This window comes from Phyllobates terribilis, unplaced genomic scaffold (genome assembly GCF_046119375.1).
Source record: "Phyllobates terribilis strain yellow unplaced genomic scaffold, ASM4611937v1 Scaffold_2__4_contigs__length_985480577, whole genome shotgun sequence".
In the NCBI taxonomy this organism is placed as follows: Eukaryota; Metazoa; Chordata; class Amphibia; order Anura; family Dendrobatidae; genus Phyllobates; species Phyllobates terribilis.
The window spans coordinates 211,868,845-211,884,570 of NW_027362762.1; the positions used below are offsets into that span (position 1 = coordinate 211,868,845).

The 15,726-nt window shown below is 43.2% G+C and overlaps 1 protein-coding gene across 3 annotated transcripts in view; it reads right to left on the minus strand.

The window, feature by feature from the left end:
• Positions 1-15,726, minus strand: part of LRRC63 (leucine rich repeat containing 63) — a 118,218-nt gene that overhangs the window by 32,257 nt on the left and 70,235 nt on the right. Inside the window, exons 1-3 of one of the 3 annotated variants that reach the window (XM_073670278.1) lie at positions 9,382-9,535; positions 4,182-4,307; positions 2,074-2,190 (exon numbers count right to left, since the gene is read on the minus strand). In XM_073670278.1, the coding sequence (XP_073526379.1) occupies positions 2,074-2,190; positions 4,182-4,305 (241 nt within the window). In that variant the 5' untranslated portion in view covers positions 4,306-4,307; positions 9,382-9,535. Of the gene's footprint in view, positions 1-2,073; positions 2,191-4,181; positions 4,308-9,381; positions 9,536-15,726 lie in introns of those variants that run through there. The other 2 variants (XM_073670283.1, XM_073670286.1) reach the window with 2 other exon arrangements.

The window sequence follows — 15,726 nt, forward strand, 5'->3', positions numbered from 1 at the left end:
TTTACGGCACTGCTGTACCGTGGGAATTTCTCACGATACAGCAGGGCCGTAAAGGAGCTGACCGGAGCAGCGCTGCCTGAACTCCGGTGAACCCGCTTATGCAATGACGGGGCTGCTTTACGGCCCCGTCATTCTAGCGGCGGCAGCGGTTCAGAGCGGTCACATTCTATGTGGCTGCTCTAAACTGGAGATCATCGTGGGACACTCGTGGACTACTACGGAGGGGTAAGGATATGGTTGTGGTTTATTATTTTATATTTTACTACAGGAGATCGATGGCTTCGGGGAATTAGGTGTCTAGGTGAGTATAGGTGTAGTTTTTTATTTTTTACTTTATTTTAGGTGGCGATCGGCGGGGACAGGTAATGTATGAACTAATTTATTGTAGGCAACCACTGGCCACCAAAGACATGTATTTAACATTTATTGGGGACACAGTAGGGCAATTTAAATAGCAGGATCAGGCTGATGGGAACTACTGCTCCCATCGAGCTGATCCTGCTGGCAAGAGTGGACGGGGGACAGACATAGGCCGATGGGAGTAGTAGTGTCACATCGGCCTATGTCTGCCTGCAAGCACACACCCGCACACATCGCACACACCCGCAGACATCGCGCAGACACCGCACACATCGCACACACCCGCACACACTCGCAGACACACGCACAGACACCGCACACACTCGCAGACATCGCACAGACACCGCACACACTCGCAGACATCGCACAGACACCCGGAGCACACCAATCATGACGGGCTGATGGTCTGGGAGGTGTGGCTGACCTGTGTGGCTGTGGGAAAGTTCATGTGAGTTCATGCAATGCAGTCAAGCATGAACTCACATGAACCCTCTGAGGGCACCACGGCTACTTCAAATGAACAGCTGATCAGCATCACCTGATACCTCAGCTGTTCATTTGAAATAACCGGCGGGAAAGCGCAGCACAGAACGGGAAAGCCGGCGGTGAAGTCTTTTCACTGCCGGCTTCCCCGCCCGGGTCCTTCGCTCCCCGCTCCTTGGTGCTGCGCTCCCCGCCCGGTCCTAACTTACGATTGGGATTGGAGGTGGCGAGAGGAGCGGAGGATAGGGGTGGGAGACTGCGGGGAAGCAGTATGGGGCTGTGCGATTGTTTAAAAGCCGGCGGCTTTTTACCGCCCGCCGGCTTTTAAACAATCAGAATTCTCCCACGCTGGGATGTCATTCTGATGACAGGCTGGATCGCAGCTGAGCGCTGCCATCCAGCTTGTCATACTTCAGAGACACTGCAGAGCGCAGGCATTATGGGAACTTCCGATTCCGGTATTCGATATTGTAAAAGTATCGGAATTAAGTATCGGAATTCCGATACGGCGAATATCGGCCGATACCCGATATTTCAGTATCGGAATGCTCAACACTATTCTTCACCCATTCTGCATTGTCTAGAAATTATAATGTGTAAGCACTATACTGCTCTTCTGACCATTTTTCTATTTTTTCCTGTGACTGGTTCTTTTTTACCAGTCATGCTTTTATTTATGTTGCTCGTGATATTTTAGATTTCCCCTTACCTTTTTGCCAAACTTCAATAAAATGAAAAATAAATTAAATGATTATTAATTACATACTTATTATTATTGAGGAAAAAAAAAACCTCAATGTTTGCTGACTACAAACAAACCCTGCAGTCTTCCATCATTTCTCCACTGCGTCTTGCTAACCTACCAAATGTATATTAGTTAGGCGTAGAAGACAGATAGAACAGAACGTGAATACAGAATCAGACTACGCAGAATTTGTTTGTAGTCTGTTGCTATGGAGACACAAAGGTCTACACAGGAACTGTAGAACCAAACTGGTAGGCAGACGTAAAGCAAAGTTGCTTCATTTCATATTATATAGTAGATGCGTTAGGACAATAATATGGTTGCAAAGTAGCCACTTGATTTGCCATAGCTAGGCCATAAGAAAGCAAAGCATACAAAATAACAATCTGGTCTGGGCTTTATTGGGTGAGCATCAGTCTTTCGAGCTTCGGTGGATTTACTGGGCTTTAGCTGTCATTTAAAATGATCTATTAAAACATACATACTTTCAGTGAGATGGTCCATCTTTTCCATAACATAGTTGGATGTATTGTTTCCATGATTTGATCTTTGCAGCAATAAGAGCTGTGGCTGGTTTTCTTGTGTGCAACAAGATGGACTTCCTAAAAAAATCAAATGCAGACTTTATATTTAGACTTTAGGTTTTAATGTAAGCTAATTTCATTACTGTTATATTGATTGTTTGGCTGTTCTCTTTTAACCTCAGATAACATATTTATGGAACTGGAACTTCTGAGGGGAAATAAACACAGATGCCTGTACCAATCAGCAACATGAGCAAGACCGTAACAAAGAAATTGTGCTAGATCAGAATTCTCCTTCTTCATAGAGTCCAGTCCAAAGGAGAGAGGGAAAAATGAAGAAAATAATTTCAGGGTAGGCAGTTGTAATAGATCTAGGCCAGATCTGGACAAAGTGCAGCCAGCGGGTAACATCCGGCCCCATGGCTGTTCCTTTACGGACAGAGACAGCTTAAGGGCTGAAAACATTGGCCCATGCGTCCACCCTCTTGCACTAAGTATCCCAATTTCACCGCCATCTGCATTCTCAGGATGCAAATAGCGGTGAATATAATGGTGGAATATAAAGCCGGCTCCTTCTTCCATCATGTGCGACTGAGACAGCAGACGTTATGACGCCACTACATCGCATCTGTTGTGCGGAGCGTCAGTGCACACAGCAAAGATCGGAGCAGTGCGCCAGGGGAACAAGAGCGAGGTGAGTATGTGGGGTTTTTTTTTTGCTTTTTTTAAATATGTGTGTAGGTTCATACAATACATAAGGGGGGAGACCTGTATGTGAGATCATACTGTATATAGGGAGGCCCAACCCCCCCAACCATAACCAGTGAATTAAATCTCTCCATGGGAATATCAGACTCTAAAGCTAAGTTTTCATGATGAATATTTGGTATATTTTTGATGTTGAGGATTTTGTCCAGCATTTTTGCATCAATTAGGTAAATTTAAGTTACTTGCATTTTATCAGCGCATTTTGAGTGTGTGGGGTTTTTTTACATGTTTTTTTCAGCTGCAGTTTTTATCTCTTTTTAGTAAGTCGTGTTTTAAACAAAAATTTAGTGGTGAAAAATACGCAGCAAAAACGCATGTAAAAAATGCATCAAAAACTTACGAAGTTGTTTTCCTGCCAAAGGATTTGCAGAAGAATTTTCTGCTGCAAATCCTAAACCTGTGCACCAGGGGGGTAATTTCCGGCGGTTGCAGGGATCGTCAGGAACTACTTCAGCTGTATGTGTGTCCTTCGAAAATATGCAGCATCAAAATTTCACCGAAAATTCATCATGGGAACTCAACCCAAGACCTACTGTCTTTCATGACACCTGGCTCCCCTGAACTATGTTCAAATGTACAAATAACTTCTCAATATTGCCAGCAACAAGGCTCATCATTTCTTGATAATCTAGTGTTGTTTCATATTTCAAGTACTCTAGGGAAGCCTATGGGAAAGAAAACTGAAGAACATAGCCTCTGTAAAAGGCATTTGCATTCAGCTGATAAAAAATAAAGATGTAGAGGGAATAGAGAGACAGAAAAAACCCAAATGGAGGAGGACACTGAAACAATTGGTGATGCTCACCTAGAGTGGTTTTGTGAGACACAACTACCGAATAAGTAAAGCATACAAACTGCTCCTGCCCCATGACTGGGGGAAGAAATCTGCCAGAAGAAATTGACCAGGGTGGACAATTCACATTTATAGCTTTTGAGTTAGTGAAGTTGAGCTTTTTATTGCCACAACGCATTTCAACGCCGTGCCATCATCTTTACTTGATAAAGACGCCGATACGTCGTTGAGGCAATAAAAACCTTCAACTCCACTACATCAAGAGAATTTTATTCCGGCAGTGAAGGCTACCATAAACCTACATTCAGTCAAGAAGAACAGTAAATTTGATTATACCAATTTTCTTTTCCCCAATGAAGCGAATGATTAAAGTGGGATTCAGCAAAAAAACATACCTAAGTGCGCCCGAGTCCAGTTTCTGCTATGGGGTCCTATAATAACTAGCCACACTTCTGTGGCATGGGATAAATGGCATTCTCAGTTAAACTCTAGCTACAGTACAAGTTACCTGTCTTTTGGCTTGAGTTTGGTCGTTTTCCACTGAGTGCAGGTAGGATTTTTGGTGGAAGTGGTCTACGTAAGAGCTTTGGTGGTTCCAACAAACTTTTCAGTGGTAGACATGGAAGCTCCATTACTAAAGAGAAAGAAATGCAAATTCTGATATCGTGCTGGTGGCATCTTCCACCAGCCAGAATCCCACCTTTGTGATTAATATCAATAAATAGTTATTTTGTTTTATTACCCAGATAAGAACTTATAACCTGAGAGGCGTATATGAGGTTGTAACTGTGGGACAGGAGAACCAAGCTCAGGCTGGGTACTGCGGGCTATATATGAACTGTAGAATACGACCATGTGAACCTGGCCAACATGAAACAGAAATAGAAATATCAATTGAGTGCTGTACCAAAGCTAAAGCTGTGATTCCTACTGAAAGAAATCCGTACTGAGAATGGCAGATGTTATACATATTAAATGTGAAATAAAATGTCATCCCTAGATAAACAAGAAAAAAAGTTGGAATTTTTGGTAAAGTTTATTTTTAATAACTGTCTCTTGATCACGGCTCCTGGGAAAGCTGCAGCAAGGTAATAATGATGCTGCCGACCTAGAAGGGCAATGGAAAATAAATATTGTCAATTTTTCTGTGTAAATTGAGATTTATACATCTAGAACAAAAGGATTGGCCATAGGAAATCCAACAGGCCAGATACTTCTCCTACGATGTCTAGGGAGAGTCAGGTGGCACCCATACACATTAGACTGTTGGACAATCCCTCCAATGTCAGCAGGTTCGGATGACTTTTGACTATTGTGTATGCGGTTCCTAAGCTAAAATTACAGTCATATATAAAGCACTACTCGATATATACAAAGATCAGGGGACATTTCACATCCTTAAGCAACTGATCAGGCGGGGGTTCGAGATAGGAGGTCTGTAAGTAGCTGTCTGCTTTTAATGGAAGCATATGTAACAGTTTATAGATCACTAATAATGCAAAGGACATGAGCAGCTGATGATTTACAGTTTAATACAGAACTGGGCAGGATGTGAGCATGACAAGCTTTTTCTTTAAATGGGTTGTCCGGTCAAAAGTGGTAAGTCTGCAGTCACTCTGTGTGACTGCAGACTTATGAATGCCCCCAGCACATGCACTGTGCGCTGCGGGGATTCGCCCGTTTCAGACCCGGTAAAGGAGGGTATGTATGTGTTATACATACCCCAGCCAATGGGCGCAGGCTCGCTCTCCACACACTTAAAAAGAGTATTTTTACCCTAAAATAGTCTTTTTTAAAAAACTATAAATATATCATATAATATAAATATATGTAGGTTGTATAGTACCTACAGGCTACACTATAACTATGCATAAATGATGGGATTGACTAAAATTAACCTTGTTGCTGTAGATATTTTGACTTACAGTTGGTATTTTGCCAGATGATTGATTACATGTTATGTATCCCTGCTTTTTTAGTTTTACTCTGATATTTTTGCTATCACTGTTTTTATTATATATTTATAACATTTTGAATAAGGACAATTTTAGGGTAAAAACACTCATGTGTATCTTGGGCCTTAATTAAGCCAAGGATCTTGTTGTTGCATTGCTATAATTGAGTTCTTGACGATAAGGGTATGTGCATATGATCCTTTTTGGCAGCGCTTCAAACGCAGCATACTATATACTGCGGCCAAAGCGCGGCACGCAGGTGAATCCGCACGTGTTCGTTGACCGCATCCTATACATTATAGTGATAGAATTCCTCTTGCGGAAACTAGGGTCTCCGCAAGAGAAATTAACATGCTGTGATCTGTGAAGATGCGCCACATGTCCGTGTCCGCGGGTGATCCAGAGGAGCACGGAGACGCATAGTGGGATTTCTTGAAATCCCATCCACTATGCTGTAACATCTGGCCGCTGCGGATTGCACGTAGTGCCGGTGCGCTGAGTCTAATCTGCAGCGTTTACTGACCGTGTGCACGCACTCTAATACTGATGACTCCACATTGGAAATTGTTGTATTTATTTACATGGGCTTCTTTGTAAAACTGGAAAACAGCAGAAAAAAATACTTATCACCAATTTAAAGCCTTGTTCACACGACCGTTTTTTTGGTGCGTGTACGGTCTGTGAAAAAATCGGATAGCACTTGGACCAATGTTCTTCAATGGGGCAGCGCAGATGAGTGATTTTTTTCACTGACCAAATCTGCGTGTGAAAAAAATTGCAGCACTAGTTTTTTTCTGTGTGTCAGATGAGAATTACCCACTCAAGTCTATGGGTGCGTGAAAAAAATCGAATGCCATACAGAGACACAGTACAACATTTGATTTTTAGGGATATATTGCAATTCTGTGACACAGGAAACTGTAAATGATCTTGTAAATGATTAATAGCTGCGGCTGTAAAAAAAAAAAGGATTGTATACGGATGACAAGTGAGGAAAAAATTGTCCTACTTTTCTGGACTCTTGACGATTTTTTATCCGCTCGTGTGAACCTACCCGAAGTCTGAGCTCATGTGTCTGCTTGTCCGTTCCATTGAGAAACAGAGACAGGGAATCCTCGCCCAAACAGATCGGTTTGCTAGCTGGTGACAACGGAAGCAGAGGGGCCCCACTGATTATTATGGGGTCCATCAGGTTTCCATTTGGTACCTGTTTAGAACTAAAAAAAAACTGCATTTTGCAGAACTTTTTTTTTTTCATAAAAAACTGACACCAAATGGAACCCAGAACGACCCCCTAATAATCAGCGGAGCCCCCCTGCTTCCTTTTGAATTAGTTATTTGTTCTGAATCCCATTTACTCTTCCTAAAACAGAATAGATAAATGTGAATGTATCCTAAGGCTGGGGCTATACGGTGCTACGTGACGGCAATTCTCAGACAAGGCGTGCAACCAAAAATATTTCTGCAACTTGTCTGTGGCAAGACTAGATTACATGTCTGCTTTGCCTACCGTACAAGTTTAATGAAGTTAGTTTTCTTCACTAAAAAATGCTTCAAAACAGCAGTTGCAAGGTTTTTTTGCAGCATTTTTTCACTTTCTCGTTGCTTTCTGTGGGAGAAAAAAAGCTGCAAAAGCCCTGAAAGAATTGACATGCTGCAGAAATAAAAAAATGCTGCAGTTCTCAAAATTCAGTCAGGGAAAAAACGCGTGCATGAGATTTCTGAAATGTCAGAGCGTTTGCTGGTACTGTAAAAAGCAGCGTCTAATTTGTATTAAAAAAAAAAGGAAGCAGAAAAAAAAATGCTGTATGTGAACGCATATCTAAGGCCTTCATAGCAGAAAGCGTCAGCAGAATGTACATGTCTTTTAACCGCTTGGTGTCTTTGCAAGCCTGAGGCATTTAAAGGGGTTGTCCGGATTTATAGAAATCTCATGTCCAATGTGTTTCTTTTTAACTAACCATAAACTGACCTGTGGTGCATTTTTCACAACCGCAGCATGTCAGTTTCTCTTGCAGGTACGCTGAGTTTTCTGTGCGTATTTTCCCCATAGACTTGCATCAGGTGCAGAAATTCCACAGGTAAAGAACGCACATACAGTTTAAGTGTGTTTCTGCAGAGGAAACGCATCAAAAACTAGTGTAATCCGCACCTATGTATGTCAGTAAAGTTTTGTCAAAGCCAAAGATCAGGAAGTATCAAAAACAAAGCAGCTTTATTTAAAGCATCACATAACAACAAGAGACAAAAATCTGAGAGTCAAAAACGCGAGAAAACCGCATGCTGAAAAAACGCACAGAAAATGCAATAAAAAAACACAAGTAACCTAATTTATATAATAGATGCAGAAACCGTGGCGAAATTTTGCAGCATCAAAATCTTACCAAAAACTCATCGTGGGAATGTAGCCTAAGGCGCGTTTCAGACGTCTGGATATTTCTGGTACTGGAAAAAACAGTACCGGAGATATCCGTTTACACCCGTTTACACATGTGTGGCAACCGCGTGCCACATCAGAATCACAAGTGCCTGGAAATCAGCGGTACAGTTAGCGCTGTTCCCAAGAGCCAGGTGCTGAACGCTGCCCTCATCAATGTCCCCTGCTTGCGCTGCGATCAGCACCAGCAAGGGACAATGATAAGAGTAGTATTCTGCTGCTGCTGTGTCCTGGTGTAAAAATAAGAATAAAATAAAAAATCCTTATACTCACCTGTCCGAGGATGTCCCCTGCTGTAATCCATCTGACCACTCATGCTGACAAGCTGGAAAAAATTATTTGCAGTGTCCTGTCACTCACTGAGCTCAGTGGAGGTCTGGGGCTCGCTTGCTGGAGTGAGTCATTCTCCCTGGCTCCTCTGCATGAGCAGTGAGGTGGATTACAGCGGGGGGACACCTTCGGACAGGTGAGTATAAGGATTTTTTTTATTTTATTCTTATTTTTACACCAGGACACAGTGGGAGCAGGCTACTACTCTCATCATTGTCCCCATGCTAACGCTGATCGCAGCACAAGCAGGGGACAATGATGAGGGCAGCGTTCAGCACCCGGTGTTTGGGAACAGCGCTAACTGTAACGCTGATTCCCAGGCGCCGGTATGTGTCACACTGATGTCATCCGTGTGTCATAAGTGTGGGACGTTTTGCGGCCTGTGCTGAGAGAAAAAAACTGACATGTCTACATGTTTTGCCCACGGACACACGGCCTGTGGAAACACGCTGACATGTGCACAGACCCATTCATTTGATTGGGTCTACGTGTGTCAGTGTCTCCAGTACGTGTGAAAACCGTCTCCACAAGTACTGAAAACACTGACGTGTGAAAGGGACGATCAAAAGCCTAAACAGGTGGACGACGAGTCATTTCCCATACAAATTAATAGGACTTTCTTTCGGCTTGCTAGCGCTTTTTCCGCCATTTCTTTAACTGAAAAAAATACAGAGTGAACACACTGTGACAGATAAAAATGGCTGAAAAAAAAACATTTCTATGAAAAAAAGAGAAGTGCATGAAATTCATGGTGTTCTTTTATTTGCCATACAAGACAAAAAGGCCAAAGAAGGGCTGGGAAGGAATAATGGCGCAGAGCCTGGCCACGGGAGGATTACTACTGGGGTTTGTCATTGTGAAGCCAGAAGCTGTTCCTCAGTCTCACGCAGTATATCCACAGTGTACGTATATACACATAGAGGCACCTGTCACTGACCCTGACTACGCCACAGGACGCACATTACACCCGCCGCCATCTCACCCACCTGTCACGTGACCGCAGAACTTCTACAGATCCGATCTTTCATGGATTCAGAACCGCTCCACAGTGTCCATAGCAACCGGCCCTGACAACGCAGCACAGCGGCTCCCAGAGCGCATGCGCAGCAGAGTGCCCTGTCGAGTCTGTCGATGGCTAGCGACAGCGTCCTCTGTAGGAATGTGCGCTCGATATCTATCCCATAACGGCCCGTTTCCCATGTATCCCATAATGTTCATTTCTCCTAGCAGCAACATTAATGACTCGTCCCCTTCATATGCGGAATAACTTATCACTATACGTCTCGTAATGGAGCATGGAAAGTTAACCCTTGATTGTTTGAGCCATTTTTGAGCTTCAGGACCGCTGAACATGTTTTGCTGTTTTTAGCTCCTGTCATTTTGACTTTTGTGGGGACAAGTTGCAAATTAATTTTGGAATATATACAATTTTGTTACATTTTTTTATATAAGAAGGTAACTCTGCCATAGATTTTTCTACGCTGTTACCGTACGTAATAGTAACTATCTTCAGCGCACGGGTTGTTATGGTTACAGCTCTACCATAATTACTTCTACACTTTTGTGTCATTACTGTGTTATAAATGTTTCTTTTATTTTGTACTTCTGCAAAGGTTGGACCCCACATTGTTCTAAAAATGTCATCTGCTATGAGATTTAAAGGGATTGTCCCGACTCCCAAAAACAGTATTTATTACTTATCCCGGGATATTTGATACTTGATAGCGATGATTGATAATTCACATCAGTTTGATAATTGATTAATTGATCAGCGGGGAGCAAACTGCTGGGACCCCACTCATCCTGACCGTAGGGGTCTCATGTCCTCCTTGTGATTGGAGATGCGTATGTGTAGCTGTAAAGTGTCCGAGGGCGGTAATCGCGACTGAGCTGCTATCCGGTTACACCATGGAACTTTACAGACAAGGGGTGTCCCAGTGTGCTGTAGAGTGTGGGGATCATCCAGGGCCACAATCAGGGCATTACTGCCCTTACTGCTGTATGGGGCCTGGTGAACAGAAGTAAAGAGGGGGGTGCCGTGCGCTCCAAGGGAGTCCCTCCGCCTCTTCTGTGATGCACTGGTGACGGCGTGTATGCGATGACGTCATCATGTACACGTTGGCATGTACGAGTGCCAGGATGCCAGTCCAGAAGTGGAGCTGCAGGGGATCGTATGAGAGGTAAGTATATAAAACTTTTTTTGCAATAAAATTAATTAAATGGTCTTGGGGTACAGCAAATGATGAATTGGGAGTGGGAGTGAGGAGAGCAAATGACAAATTGGGAGTGGGGGTGAGGAGAGCAAATGACAAATTGGGGGGTGGGGAGAGCAAATGACGAATTGGGAGTGGGGGTTGGGGAGAGCAAATGATGAATTGGGAGTGGGGGGGGTGGGGAGAGCAAATGATGAATTGGGAGTGGGGGAGAGCAAATGACGAGTTGGGAGTGAGGGAGCGCAAATAATGATGAATTGAGAGTGCAGGGTGGGGGGAGCAAATTATAAATTGAGGGTGGAGGTGGATAGAGCAAATGAATTGAGGGTGGGGGACAGCAAATGATGAATTGGGAGTGGGAGGTAGGGCCTGCAAATGATGAATTGGGGGTGTGGAGCGCAAATGATGAATTGGGAATGGGGAGAGCAAATGATGAATTGGGAGTGGGGGGTGGGGAGAGCAAATGATGAATTGGGAGTGGGGGGTGGGGAGAGCAAATGATGAATATTGAGTGGGGGGTGGGGAGAGCAAATGATAAATTGTGGGTGGGGAGAGCAAAGGATGAATTGGGGGTGGAGAGCGCAAATGATGAATTGGGAGTGGGGGGTGGGGAGTGCAAATGATGAACTGGGAGTAGGGGGGTGGGGAGAGCAAATGATGAACTGGGAGTAGGGGGGTGGGGAGAGCAAATGATGAATTGGGAGTGGGGGGTGGGGAGAGCAAATGATGAATATGGAGTGGGGGGTGGGGAGAGCAAATGATAAATTGTGGATGGGGAGAGCAAAGGATGAATTGGGAGCTGGGGAGTGCAAATGATGAATTAGGAGTGGGGGGTGGGGAGAGCAAATGATGCATTGGGAGTGGGAGATGGGGAGAGCAAATGATGAATTGAGGGTGGGGGAGCGCAAATAATGATGAATTGAGGGTGGGGGACGGGGAGAGCAAATTATGAATTAGGGGTGGGAAAGAGCAAATAATGAATTGACGGTTGGGAGACGGGGACAGCAAATGATGAGGGTGGGGGGTAGGGAGAGCAAATGATGACTTGAGGGTGAAGGGGGAGAGCAAATGATGATGAATTGAGGGTGGGTGGGAGAGCAAATGATAATGAATTGAGGATGGGTGGGAGAGCAAATGATTATGAATAGAGGGTAGGGGGTGGGAGAGAGAGAGGGCATGACATAATGAATTGGGGTGGAGGGGGGCATGTAAAAATAATGAATTGTGGGAACGGGAGGTACAGAGTGGGGGCCTTTGAGGATGCAGAAGTGTTACTGGTATTGAATTGGGGGAAAGAGTACAGGTTCTAAGTAATTTATATATTTATTGGGCGGGGAAAGTGGCTATTTATAGTTAGTGGGGGCACAGTGGTGGATTACAGTTTTATATTTGGAATGGTGGGTTGCATAATAACTAATTATATATTAATGGTGGTATTATAGAAGTTAGGGAATGTGCTATGGAAGCGGTGCTCTAGATAACTGTGTTATTTTAAGCAGAGACGAGTCCTGGCTGAAAGAAGTGATGGCGGTCTTAGCTGGATGAAGGAGAAAAGCAAAGATGAAGGACTTCAACTAGAGATTTCACCGGTGAGTCAGTGTGTTATCTCTACACTGACACTATGTACTATGTACAGAGCTCCTGTGTATAGTCACTGGTGATCACTGTATTAACTGACACTATACACTATATACAGAATTCCTGTGTGTAATGTCACCGGTGATCACTGTATTACCTGACACTATACACTATATACAGAACTCCTGTGTATAATGTCACTGGTGATCACTGTATTACCTGACACTATACACTATATACAGAGCTCCTGTGTATAATGTCACCGGTGATCACCGTACCTGTACACTTACACTATACACTGTATACTATGTACAAAGATCCTGTGTAAAATGGCACTTATGGTAATATTACAACCCCTGGCAAAAATTATGGAATCACCAGGATCGGAGGATGTTCATTCAGTCGTTTAATGTTGTTGAAAAAAAGCAGATCACAGGCATGGCACAAAACTAAAGTCATTTCAAATGGCAGCTTTAGGGCTTTAAGAAACACTAAAAGAAATCAAGATAAAAAATGTGGTACTCAGTAAGGGTAATTTTTTTCAGACCACGCAGAGAGAAAAAATTATGGAATCACTCAATTCTGAGGAAAAAATTATGGAATCACCCTGTAGATTTTCATTTCCAAATCTAACACCTGCATCAAATTAGATCTGCTCGTTAGTCTGCATCTAAAAAGGAGTGATCACACCTTGGAGAGCTGTTGTTATGATCTACAACATGTACTAAGGAAAGATAAGGGAAAACTGTCCCTACAGTAAAACTAAGCTGAATCCCTACGATGTAGCAGGCCACCTGTTCCTAGCGAACAGACCCGCCTTAGTCCTTGGCTAGTCTGAATGAAGACCTATAGCATAAGGGGAGGGGTCCCTAAAAGAACTAAGGACTGGGACAAAAATGGGACACCTCCTAAACAGAGAAGTTGTTGCATAACACAAAAAGACAGACAAAAAGGTACTAGAGATCCCAGAAGGACCAAACGAACTGACAGAGAAAGGCACAGAAGCACCTGGCTAGAGAAACAGTCAAACACTGAAGTCCAGCACAGCCAAAAGGGCAGAGCTGGAATATAAAGGCAGATGGTCACGTGACCGCAAAACACAAGATGGAAAAAACAAACAGGAGGGTTCTAACAGCTGTTGCATCAAGTGGACTGACATGGATCATGGCTCCAACACGAGAGATGTCAATTGAAACAAAGGAGAGGATTATCAAACTCTTAAAAGAAGGTAAATCATCACGCAATGTTGCAAAAGATATTGGTTGTTCACAGTCAGCTGTGTCTAAAATCTGGACCAAATACAAACAACATGGGAAGGTTGTTAAAGGCAAACATATTGGTAGACCAAGGAAGACATCAAAGCGTCAAGACCGGAAACTTAAAGCAATATGTCTCCAAAACAGGAAATGCACAACAAAACAAATGAACGAATAGGAGGAAACTGGAGTCAATGTCTGTGACCGAACTGTAAGAAACTGCCTAAAGGAAATGGGATTTACATAAAGAAAAGCTAAACAAAATCCATCATTAATACCTAAACAGAAAAAAACAAGGTTACAATGCGCTAAGGAAAAGCTATCGTGGACTGTGTTGATGCTGGAACTTTTGTTTGGTGCCGTTCCAATGAGATTTATAAAGATGACTGCATGAAGAGAACATGCAAATTTCCACAGTCATTGATCATATGGGGCTGCATGTCAGGTAAAGGCACTGGGGAGATGGCTGTCATTACATCTTCAATAAATGCCCAAGTTTGCATTGATATTTTGGACAGTTTTCTTATCCCATCAATTGAAAGGATGTTTGGGGATGATGACATCATTTTTCAAGATGATAATGCACCCTGCCATAGAGCAAAAGCTGTGAAAACATTCCTTGAAAGAAGACACATAAGGTCAATGTCATGGCCTGCAAATAGTCCGGATCTCAATCCAATTGAAAATCTTTGGTGGAAGTTGAAGAAAATGGTCCATGACAAGGCTCCAACCTGCAAAGCTGAACTGGCAACAGCAATCAGAGAAAGTTGGAGCCAGATTGATGAAGAGTACTGTTTGTCACTCATTAAGTCCATGCCTCAGAGACTGCAAGCAGTTATTAAAGCCAGAGGTGGTGCAACAAAATACTAGTGATGTATTGGAGTGTTCTTTTGTGCGCTTGTTTTTCATGATTCCATAATTTTTTCATCAGAATTGAGTGATTCCATAATTTTTTCCCTCTGCTTGGTCTGAAAAAAATTACCCTTATTGAGTAGCACATTTTTTATCTTGATTTCTTTTAGTGTTTCTTAAAGCCATAAAGTTGCCATTTGAAATAACTTTAGTTTTGTTCCATGTCTGTGATCTGCTTTTTTTCAACAACATTAAACAACTGAATGAACATCCTCTGAGCCGATTCCATAATTTTTGCCAGGGGTTGTAGTATTGTGTTTTTTTTATTAATGATCAGTATTATAGTATTCGGTCACTATGTGGTGGTAATATGCGTTTGGTCACTGTGTGGCGGTATTTTTTCCTTGTATGTGGTATTATTTGGTATTTATGTGGTGGTAATATGTGGTCTAGTCATGGTGTGGCGGTATTTGTTCCTTGAATGTGGTATTATTCGGTCACTATATGGTGCAAATATGTAGTCTAGTCATAGTGTGGCGGTATTTGTTCCTTTTATGTGCTATTATTCGGTCACTATGAGGTGGTAATATGTGGTCTGGTCATGGAGTGGCGGTACACTCACTTGTAGGCCGCAGGCCTCTGCTGCCTACAGGCTTCCGTTCTCAGGAGCCTCCGCATACAATGCATAGGACACCAGGTTCTTCATAACAATCAAACTTCTACTAAACAGTCCAAGTTCATCAGGTGGGCACAAGTGGGATAGGGCACAGCAATTCACACTTCCTTCCTCCTTAGTACAACTCCTCTTCTGTCTTGCCGCCCGTTTGTTCTGGTCTACCTCCAAGCCCGATGTTTCTATCAGCCTCAGGGATTCATTGTCCACTCCGGCAGTGCACTTGGGACCGACCACCTGCCCCTCATGTAACTTCATGTCCACTGACATAGTGATGTCAGGACACCAGGCCCACTCCGTGGTACCTGGCCCGAGCCCTAGGCTCTGGACGCTGTTGGAATGTCCAACAGGGAGCTCCATTTGGCCTCCCACTGCCTCAAACATTTGGCCCATGCTGCCCCTAGCAAGCCACCAACCCACCTGAACTTAGTCTTCACTAGGCACTTCACTAACTGACACTGAACTCCCTCTAACCAGGAAGTGACCCCCTTTTATTAACACTAGTGCCCACCCACTGGCCTAATCCTATCCTTAACCATTTCGTATCTTACATGCTAAACCTATTTATACTTATTCTATATTCTATACTGTCCTAAACTTATCTTTATGCTATACTCACATTATGTATTAACACCTTATATACTGTACATCACAATAATACATTACATTACATTAGACACACGATACTTTTATATATAAAACCGCACAACGGTATTCACATAGCGAGTCTGTTGTCTTCAGGGGCAGGAACAGGGTAAG